General features: G+C 34.6%; 1 protein-coding gene across 1 annotated transcript; it reads right to left on the bottom strand.

Moving 5' to 3' along the window:
• Nucleotides 1-11,252: 11,252 nt before the first annotated feature.
• On the bottom strand, nt 11,253-11,705 carry LOC140180166 (uncharacterized). Its single transcript, XM_072220590.1, has one exon. The coding sequence runs from the start codon at nt 11,703-11,705 to the stop codon at nt 11,253-11,255; it is 453 nt and encodes a 150-aa protein (XP_072076691.1).
• Nucleotides 11,706-12,056: the final 351 nt, after the last annotated feature.

Here is a 12,056-nt window from a genome sequence, read left to right on the forward strand (position 1 = left end):
TACTAAAGAGGCCATTGAGGATATTCTACAGCTTCAGCCTAAATCCGATCAGCTTGATGGTTACCAAAAGGCTGAGGAGGACATGCGCTTTATGAGGTTTGACTGGGATGCGGTCAAGGCAAGGATAGCCCTTGACCCGACTGTCCCATGGGTCATGGGTCAGAACACTACCATGCCTAAGGGAATCAAGCGGATATACTTAAATGATGAGGCTCGGCTCTGGCACCAGATCCTGAGCAACTTTATTATGCCAAGTACTCATGAGACAGAGCTACCTACCGCTATGATCACCCTCCTCTGGTGTGTGATGGAGGGTAAGGACCTGTACCTGCCATGATTCATCCGGTACTACATGGCCAGGGTCCACGTCAGAGGCACTCTCCCCTTTCTATATCTGATTACCCAGCTCAGCCGTCGAGCTGACGTGCCTTGGGAGGATGCTAATGAGAAGCCACCTACTGCAGAATGCAAGAAGATTATCCCTCACAGCAAGAACTTTCTGGCTTTGGGCTACAGACCTCCATTCCTCACTGCCCCTAATGAGACAGCCACACCTTCAGCTGGCCCCTCTTCATCTACTGCTACCCCAGCTACCACCACTGCACCTCCACCTGCCTCAGAGCCAGTTTATCACCTCGTACACCGCCTATTTCAGTAGCTAGACCAGATGGAGCGCCACAACCGGCGCCGATATGAGAGATCTGAGCGTCACAGCAAGCGACGCTATGAGAACCTAAAGTTAATGATACGATCTAGCGGCGACATCCTCTCCGAGCCTGACACACCATCAGAGCCATCTGAGGAGGAGGCGGATAATCATGAGACCCATCCACAGAGAGAGGCTGAGCAGGCAGGCCCAGAGCAGGCTGCATCACAGCAGGAGGAGCCGCATCAGATTCAGGCTGCAGACCCAGAGGTTCCTATACAGTCAGCACCTCCTCTGTAGCAGGCAGATCCTCAGACCACCACCACAGAGACTCCAGCCACCCATCCTTCCAGTGATGACACTCCTTCACATCCTGCTTGAGTGAGCATCGAGGACGATGCTTTATTTTAAGTGTGGGGAGGTTGCCATCTCTGGCATATTTTTCTTGGTGAACCACTACAGACTCTTTTTATTTATTTTGTTATTTTTCTGTATTTTGATCTTTATTTTTATTTCTTAGTACTTATATATTGCTCTTTTCATGTATTTCTACTCTATTTCTGCATGTTGCACTTTAGTTTATATTTTAGCCAGTTAGTTTAGTTGCAATTCTAACTTATTAGTTATAGAATATGTGGATTAATTAGTATAGTTTACCCTTTTAGTATATGATAGTTTGGTTTTAATTGAAAATAAAAAGGAAGTAAACTAGAGACTTTAACATAAACAATCCACACACTTGTATATATAGCATTACATGTTAGTTAGTTGACAACATTTCATCAAGGAGAAACACTAAAACTTTAAAGCCACCCTAAGATTTACATTGAGAATAATGGGAACTCTTAATTTTTACTTGCATGACATATATAACTGAGATATGATTTTTGAGCTAGAGAACACACAGCCTGTGAATTTTGAGCTTAATTGTATGGTTACATTCAAACCATAATATTTTATTCCTGTGTGTTTTGGCCTTCTTTTTTATTCTGATGTTCTTTACTTTGTTTTAATCTATATGTCCAATTATAGAATATAGATACATACCAAGAAAGTGATTGAGGCCATTGTTTGATTCTAGCTCACTTATCCCAAATTAGCCTACCTTTTACATCACCCTTGTTAGCCCCCTTGAGCTTTTAATCCCCTCTTGTTCTATAAACCACATTACTAGCCTTAAGTAGAAAAACAAAATAAAAATCCCAAGTTGAATCCTTGGTTAGCTTAAGATAGAAATTGTGTATTGTTTAAGTGTGGGGAACCTTATGGGAACATGGATGATAAAAACAAAGGTAGAAAGTTAAAAAGAATAAAGACATTTCAAAATAAAAGTTTTGGGAAGCATGCTCATGTGAAATCAAAACAATTGAATTACCATGTGCACTAAAAAAAATTTCTATTTAAATAAAGGAGATACAAAAATTCCCCAATTGCAAAATAAAAAAAGAATCAATGCACATGGGACAAAAGTTAAAGTTAATATATGAGCTTGCAATACAAAGTGAAAAAAAATTGGGTAAATAGGTAAAGAAGCTTTGCTTTATAAATATGTATGTTAGGTGAGATCTTAGACTAATCAAGGATTCACTTATTAGCTCACTTAGCCTTATACATACACCCTTACCTTTACCGTGGCCCCATTACAACATTAAATAAAGACCTCATGATTTTTTGTATGTCTGTATTCTATAATTGTTGATTGGTTAGATGAAGAACAAAGTTATAGAAAGTAAGGATAAAAAGAAGAATAGAGTGATTAACCCAATAAACACTGAGTGACTAGAGAGTAAACACAAAATCCAGTGAGGGTTCAATAGCTCATCAACATATATCTCTGCTTAAATTGTTAATTGTCATGCAAGTTTATAAATTATTTTTCTTTCCCATCTCAATTGTAAAAGTGATTTAACATTATCTAAGGTTTGGCTATGCATATATGACTCCTTGAGAATGTGAATTAGTTCAGCTACATGTAAGTTTTATATACAAGTGAATGACAATTAGAATTGCATGATTCATTTAGGTAGTTGCATTTAGAATAGATTGCATTGCATGAGATTCCACCACTTTAACTTTAACCTTACTCTTTATCTTGGATTTAGCATGAGGACATGCTATTGTTTAAGTGTGGGGAGGTTGATAAACCCATATTTTATGATATATTTTGTGCCTAATTTAAGTGATTTATTCAATCTTTCACTCACTTATTCATGTTAATTGCATGGTTTTACTTTCCCTTCCTTATTATGTGAGATATGTGAAAAACATATTTCCTATGCTTTAAGAATAATTATTTTCATTACCCTTTTATTACCATTCGATGCCGTGATTTGTGTGTTAAGTAGTTTCAGATCTTCTAAGGCAGGAATGACTTAAAGGATGGAAAGAAAACATACAAAAATGGAAGGAAAGCACAAAATGGATTTTTTGAAGAAACTGGCAGCGACACGAACGCGTGGACGACGCGGCCGCATGCCCAGCGCGACGCGAACGCGTGAATGACGCGAACGCGCGCCTTGAGCAGAACTCAGATGACACAGACGCATGACCGAAGCGAACGCATGATAAGGAAAACTCCAGATGACGCGACCGTGTGACCCACGCGGACGCGTGACAGAGGCCACGCACCAGAAATTATAGAAAACGCTCCCAGCGATTTCTGAAGCCCTTTTTGGCCCAGATCCAGGTACAGAAAGCACAGATTAGAGGTTATAAAGTGGGGGAATGCATCCATTCAAAAGTGAGTCTCCAATTATTTTACTTTTGATGATTTAGATGTAGTTTTTAGAGAGAGGTTCTCTCCTCTCTCTCTCTTAGGATTAGGATTTAAGATTTTTCTTGCTTTCATGATTGTCCCTTTTTATCAGGTTCAACTTTCCTTTTTATTATCTTCTCAATTTAATTTATGAACTCTTCTATGTTACAGATAATTCTCTTAATTAATGTTATTTGAGGTATTTCAGTTTATGATTGCTCTCTTTTGTTTATGTTACTGTTAATTCCAACCTGAAGATATTTTTATTCGAGTAGATTTACTTTTCCCCCTTTGGTCTTGGTTAAGAAATTAGTAACTCAGGAGTTATCAAACTCAACGTGATCGATAATTGTTATCTTTGCTAATTGAATTGAACTTCAATAATTCCAGTCCTTTCTCAGGAATTGACTAGAACCTGAAGATCAAACTAATTAATCCACTTAATCTTCCCTTGCTTTAGTAAAGGCTAACTAAGTGGGAGTAAGACTCAATTCTCATCACCATTGATAAGGATAACTAGGATAGGACTTCCAATTTCTCATACCTTGCCAAAAGTGTGTTTTACAGCTATTTATTTATTTTACTTGTCATTCAAATTACTTGTTCCTTACTTTCAAAACCCCCAATTTACAATCTTCATAACCAATAGTAAGAACATACCTCCCTGCAGTTCCTTGAGAAGACGACCCGAGGTTTAAATACTTCGGTTATTAATTTTAAAGGGGTTTGTTACTTGTGACAACTAAAACGTTTGTACGAAGGGATTTCTGTCGGTTTAGAAACTATATCTACAACGCGACTATTTTTATAAAATTCTTTACCAGCAAAAATCCTAACGTCAGGCGTTGAAGTGCGTTATTGCCACACCAGACGCCCCTTGGATGATGGATGCTGACAACAAGGGGATGTTATTTGCTTATCTGTCTAGAGAGGCTAGGACTTGGCAGCAGATATTCACCCACTATGTCCTTTCTACTACCCATTTTTCTGAGATTCCGATGGATATGCTTCTTCTGATTGGCTGTGTCATGGAGGGGAAGGAGGTATACTTCCCCCGGTTGATCAGGCGAGGCATGTGGCGAGCATACATCCGTGGCCTACTACCATTTCCCACATTGGTCACTAGCATGATTGAGTTAGCCGATGCCCTATGGAGGGACGATGACGTGACACCACCACCCCCAGACGACGACGACAAAGAGGTTACTATTCCGTGGGGTACGTGGGTGCACGAGAAGCCCCCATCCAGGCACCGCTCTCGAGCTAGAGCAGCAGTAGAGGTAGCTAGACCTTCATCTTCTGCAGCAGCGGTAGGACCCTCTTCTTCTTCAGCAGCAGTAGCACCTTTACCACCGCCACCAGCACCCGAGCCGACATATCTGCTAGTACATCGCCTGTTTCGCTTCATGGAGCGCAGCGAGCGTCGTATCATGCGACGTCTCGATCGCATAGACCAGGGGTTTGTATCACAGGGCATTAAGCTACCCCCTCTCCCCGACTCTCCCGCTTCCGATGTGGAGGATCACGAGGAGGAGCATGTTGAAGAGCCGGTTCAGCAGGAGGCACCTCCACAGACGCAAGCTACTCAGGAGACCCAGCAGCCTCCCGAGGAGCCAGTGCCCCAGACTGAGCCCCAGCCAGAGCCAGATGCGACTGTTGACCCTCACCATGAGCCCGATCAGTAGCATCGAGGACGATGCTTCATCTTAAGTGTGGGGAGGTTACCGTCGTTGCTATTGGTGGATTTGGTGAACATTTTCAGACACTATCACTTAGTTCATCTTATTTTGCTTTATTTTGCACTATTTTGGGATTATTGTACATACTTGCTATTGTGGATACTTTTATTTTGGTTATTGCACACTTTTATTGTATATATTGCATTTTAGCCTTGTGGTTGTGATTTGAAAAATGTTTTGAATTGTTGAAAACCTAGTTAAACCCTTTTGTGCATAAAAGAATTTGTTTTGATTGGAAAAGAGGGTAAACTAAAGAATTTTAGAATTTCTTAATCACAACATTGCATTTAGAATAAGCTTAATCAAAACAATGAATTTTTCCAAGGAATTTATATAAAGGGCACCACCCCCAATTGAGTGGAAAATTTTTGTGGAACTTTCATGAATTCATACTTTTGTGGATCATGTTTTGAGCTAAGAACACAAGCTTGTGAGTTTTGAGCCTATTGTGTGGTTACATCTTATAACCACTTATTTTTCTTCTTGTGTGAAATTGTTCTCTTCCTATGATTGTGATCCTTGATTTGTTTAATTCTTTATGTCCAATTATTCCTTGTATTCATGCATTTATATGTTTGATGCCATTATTTCATTAGCTCACTTACCCAAATAGCCTACCTTTTACTCTTCATTGTTAACCAATTTTGAGCCTACGCTTAACCCAATTGTTCTTTATTTTAGCACATTACAAGCCTAAAGCGGAAAACAATAAAGTCCCTTGTTTGGATCTTTGATTAGCTTAGGCTAGTGAGAGTGTTTTATATTCAAGTTTGGGGAGATTGGGAACATTGGTCGGGATAAAAAGGTGTTTTATATTTATATATTTGGGAATTGGGTACACACTCATGAATTGATCAAATGTATAGACCTTATGCATTGATGTTCTTGTATGTAGCTTGAAAGAAAGAAAAAAAATGGGAAAAATAAAAGAAAAAAGAAAAAAAATATGTGAAAAAAATAAGAAAAGAAAAGAAAAAAATATATAGAAAAAGAAAGAAAAAGAAGAAAAACAATAAAAAGGGGACAAAATGCCCCAAAGTAAAGTCCAATAAGAGTCAATGCATAAGTGTTGGAAAAGTCAAAAGAAATGCATGAGTATGTGAAAAGTGAAGGATGGGTAGCTAGGTTAGTACTTAATTGTATAGGCTATTATATAGGTTAGGTGGGAAAGTTTGGGCTAATCAAAGATTCAAATTCTCGTCCACTTATCCATATATGATCCTACCTTGACCCTAACCCCATTACAACCTTATGGAAAAGACCTCATGATATTTGTATGCATGCATTGAATGATAGTTGATTGTTAGATGAAGAACAAATTTTGGAAAGCATGATTAAGGGAGAATTGAGTGAATCAACCCCTAAACACTTGAGTGAAACAGAGCGGATACACATCTGGTGAGGGTTCGATTGCTCAATTACATGTATTCACCACTATCATCTACATTCATGTAAGTTTGTAAATTCTTTTGATAATTCAATACAACTGTGGGTTGGATTTGATTTCCATTGTTTGAGCCCTTGTGCTTATATATATTCTCTTGGAAGTTGAGTTGTTTTGGCCAAGCATTTGCATTCATATAGTTAGTTGCATTTAGCTAGTTTAGTTGCATTGAATAAATGTCATACCCTTTGCTTCATTCTGGGTTTAGCATGAGGACATGCTAAAGTTTAAGTGTGGGGAGGTTGATAAACCCTGTTTTTAGGGTTTATCTTGTGTTGAATTTAGAGCATTTTGATAACCTTTCCTCACGTTTATTCAATGAAATAGCATGATTTTGTGATTGTCTCCTTGTTTGTGCTTAGATGTGAAAACATGGTTTTTAGACCTTTAATTTGATGATTTTTTATCTTCCTTTTATTCCACTAAATGCCTTGATGTGTTTGTTAGTGATTTCAGATTGAAAAAGGCTAAGAAAGGATCAAAGGAGTGAAAGGAAAACATACAAAGTGGAGAAATCATGAAAAGCCAAAGATTTGAAAAATGCCCATGGACGCGCGCGTGCACTATGCGCCTACGCGCGGATCGCGAAATGCTCCAGGGACACGTACGCGCCGAAGGCCGCACATGATTTTTAAAGAAGAACTCGTGCCTGGCAATTTTGGAGGGTTTTTGGCCCCATTTGGAGCTGAGTTTTTGGTGGGAAAAGGCTAAATAGACAAAGGAATGAAGGAGAAGACATGAACTACACACACTACACATTTTAGATCTAGTTTTAGTTAGTTTTAGAGGGAGAAGCTCTCACTTCTCTCTAGGATTAGGATTAGGTTTAGGTCAATAATCTTAGATCTAGGTTTTAATTCATGCCTTAATCTACTTCTACTCTTCAATTCTTTGTTGTTACATTCATCATTCTTCTATTATTTGTTAAGATTTCCTCTACTTTGTTTCTATACTTTGTTGTAGATCTACTCTTGTTCTTTCTATTTTCTCTTAATTCAATTTGAGGTAATTCATGATAATTGTGTTTCTTTTGATTGTTGTTATTAATTTCTTGCAATAATTGTTGTTAGATTCTATTCTTGTTGTAATTTACTATGCTTTCCTTTTGTGCCTTCAAAGTGTTTGATAAAATGCTTGGAAGGATGTTAGAGTAGAATTTTATGCTCTTGGCTTGGAAAGGTAACTTAGGAACTCTTGAGTTGCTAATGTTCAAGTAATTGATGATTGGGAGCCATTGACTCTAGTTCTCATTAATTCAATTAGTAGAGAGCTAGGACTTATGGACTTGAATTGATATAACTCATTTGACTTTCCTTTACTAGTAGTTAGAGGATGACTTAATGGGATTGAATCCTGCCAATTCTCATGTTGTAGTTAGTGATAAGGATAGAGATCTTTGACCATCAAACCTTGCCAAGACCGCTTTATCATTTACATTTCCATTACCATTTACTTTTCTTGTTTCTTATCCAAAATCCCAAAATATACAACTCATAACCAATAACAAGAACACTACCCTGCAATTCCTTTGAGAGACGACCCGAGGTTTGAATACTTCGATTTATAGATATTAGGGGTTTGTACTTGTGACAAACAATCTTTTGTATGAAAGGATTATTAATTGGTTTAGAAACTATACTTGAAACGAGATCTTATTAGAGAAATTCTATATCGTCAAAATTCCGTTCATCATTTCTCAAGCTCCAAAGCTCCAACTCCTCACCAAACACAAACTCCCAGCCACCAAGATTCAAGTTCAAGATTCCAACGCCACCAATTTGATCCTAACAAATACAATTTAGTCTAATACCAAACAATATCACCCAAAATCAACATAGAGTTCATAATTATCAATGATTCACAAGAGTTAGTAATTTCTTACCTTACCCATGGTCGTTTGGGACAAGACCCAGCAAGTTTTCAAAGATAATTCAATCCTATAATACCAAAATCACATAATCTCCCGAAATCAAAACTCAAATTTTTGAAATTATAAGGAGGAAAGCTGAGTAAGAAATATCAAGGTACTTACCACTTTATTTACTGAGTTTTGTAGATCAACGCGTGGCCACAAACGGTGCGGCGATCGAAGCTTGGAATTGAAAGATAAGTGAATTTGAATTTGGAGCTAGGGTTTGAGGTTTCTTCTATTCCCTTTCAGCGTGCTTCCAGGAAATGAGGAAGGAAGATGGCTAAGTTTGGTGTTTTATATGTTTGGCCTTGGGTCCGGTTTGGTCCGGTCCAACCGGTTCGATCCGTTAGCTTGGTTTTGGGCCAAAACCTTTAGAATTAGTGTCGAAATTCATATTTTTAATATTTTTTCCTCTTTAGATTAACAAAATTTAGTTTCCTAATTTCTTTGATTAATAATTAATTTATTGACTAATTATTTATTAATTATGCGGGATTTATATTTGACACTCTCAATGCTTCTGAGTTCGATTACAACTATTTAGTTGGTAAGTTTATTGTTTTTAAAAAAAATTAAATTTAGTGATAAATTTATTTAATTCATTGATGATTTCGGTTGTATTTTTTTAAAAAATTTATTGACAACAAACTTTTTTTATTTTAATCCATTCTAAATGCTATTGAATATCATGCTGGAATTGGGAGTGAGAGAACTCTTGAAAAAGATGGCAAATTTACCAAGTATAATATTAAATTGGAAGTCAATGATGGATAATTAATTTTTTTTTCTAAATATAAACATTTACACATAATATATGAGTAAAATAAAATTTAGGAATTTTAATATTGACTTCAATATAAATTTATGTATTTATTTTAAGAGTTTATTTTATAAACGTAAATTTATTTTTTTTAGTATTTTCTATTTAAATTATTATTTTAATTTTATTTTGTTGTGAATATTTTTTTAATATTAAATTTTTTTGGCTTGAAGAATTTTAATTTGTTAGAATTTTTTTTCGGTAAAAAATATTTTTTATTTTTTATGTAAAATGATGTTATTGGTATGTTAATTTTAAAAATATAAAAAATAAGCATATTTTAAAAAATAAACATACTTTACGTTATTTGATCTTTATAAGATTAAAATAATTAATTAATTAATTATTATTTTTTAAATTATAATTATTTTTTGAATAAAAACTAATTTATAAATTGTGTTTAACGTTTTTTGAGATTGTTAATTTTTAAATTTTAAAATATAAAATATGTATATAGTTTATTACAATTTTATTGGTTGTCGGTTTTTAAATTATAATTTTAAGTCCTATGTATCTGATTGCTATTAAAAAAAAGTATATTTAACATTAAATATTATATTTAGCATAGAAAAATAATGTAATATACATTTTTTAGCAACTATGCATAAAAGTTAAATATTTTTTGGATTCTGACAATAAGAATGGAGTTATTGTTGTCTTACAATTTATTAGAGTGAAATTATTTAATAGTAATATTCATCTACAATTTTTTCAGAATATATTCTTTTTATATCACTTTTTTTACTTATTGTATTTTGAATTAAATTTTTTAGAGAAGATTGTTTTACAAAATTCCATATATGACATAAAGAAATTTTTCAATCTTAAAGATGAAATGTCGTTCAATTTTAAAATAGGTGTGCATATTTTTTAATTAATTCTTGAGTTTGGGACTATATCTATTATCTAATAGAATTTTTTTTCGCTTTCTTTATTTAGCTTTGCAAGATCTTAAGGACTTAAGAGCAATATTAGCGGAATTTCAAAAATGAAATTAGTCCCTTTAGATTTAGGATTGTCATTTAAGTTTTAACAGAGACAATTTTTATTAATAGTGTACTTTGCAATGACTATCAACAAGAGTTAGGGTTAAGTATTATCACCATGTAGGGCTTTACTTGTCAAAATTAATATTCAGCTATGGACAACTTTACACTGCTTTGTCAAGAGTTAAAAATTGCAATGACCTGAAGGTCCTAATTCTAAACGAAGATGGAAATCCAAAATCATCAACAATAAATGTCGTGTTCAAAGAAATTTTTAATAATATTTAAGTAAAAAATAATATTTTTATTCTAAAAACATCTTAAGATTTATATTTTTATACAAATATTTGCTGTAGATATAACTAATTTATTTATAATTCTACTTTCATACTTGAAATAAAATATGTAATAAAAAGTACATCATATGACAATTATTTTTCTCATAAAGTTAGTAAAATACTAGATTGTCAATAAAATTTTATTAGCTTTTTATATAAAACTAGTGTATGAACCCGTGCTCAGCACGGAAAAATTTATAAAAATAAAAAAATATATAATTAGATATTTAAAAAAAACATAATAATTATTATTTTAAAAAATTTATAAAATTATGATCAAAATAAAAGTTTAACTTAAAAATAGTGAGTAATAATTATTTTACACTTTTTTTAAGTAAAATAATTATACATTGATAAGAATTTAAAATAAAATTAAAATATTTACATTAGAATTCTATTTTTTCAAAGACTTCTCTATAAATAATATTAATGGTTGAATTTGCAGACATTCCTACGTGATTCATAAGTAAACTTTTAAACCTCTCTTACTCTTAACTCCGTAAAGTGTCACATATAGTTGGTCATGTGTAAAAACTGGTTTGGGCAAGTACAATCCAACATGAGATAAAGTTTGTCCCTGAGATTTATTAATTATCATGGCAAACGATACTATTATGGAAACTGTCTTCGTTGGAATCTAACTGGGACGGTTTTATTTGTTGGTACTATATTCATTCTTGGAATCAAAGCAATATGACCAACATTGTTACCCGTTAAGACTTCACATTCTATGATATGATTTCCGAGCTTCCTAACTTGTAGCCTTGTACCATTACAAAAACCACTGGATTGGTCAATATTCCTCAGTAACATCACCGGAATACCAACCTTGAGTATTAATTTATGTGGAGGTAAATCAGAGCAATTTATGCTATTCAGTAATTCAGGACCATAGAGATCTAGTTGGCTCTCCATATTCCCTTCATTCATACAAATCGAATCTGAATTGAGATATAATTTTTCCCCTCCAGGAATGATAGCCATTAGATGGTTGTTGACCTCTTCAACAATGTCCAGCGTGGGAGCCAGTATAGTTCTTGCTTTGAAAAAATACTTTGAGGACATTATCCAAAATATTTGGATAAGAAAAATGAACCAACTCATCAAATGCCTAGTCCGAAGAAGGAATAACAATATCTCCTGGAAGACATATCTCAGATTCACCATCCATATTGTTACTTATTAGACCATCACCAGCTTTCAACAACCACTCACCAAATTGCTTTGTCTCATCTTGATCTGAAGCAGTCGTCCCTACAGAGAGTCTCACATTTTTTGTTAGTTTGAGAACCTAACAAAACTTCCAAAGGCAAGACGAATTCACGGTTGAATGAACGATATCTTGTCTTGATCCTCGTAGAATGACAGGAAGAAATTGTCTAAAGTCTCCACCTAGTACAACCACTTTTCCTCCAA

The sequence above is a fragment of the Arachis hypogaea genome, chromosome 16 (assembly GCF_003086295.3).
Source record: "Arachis hypogaea cultivar Tifrunner chromosome 16, arahy.Tifrunner.gnm2.J5K5, whole genome shotgun sequence".
Lineage (NCBI taxonomy): Eukaryota > Viridiplantae > Streptophyta > Magnoliopsida > Fabales > Fabaceae > Arachis > Arachis hypogaea.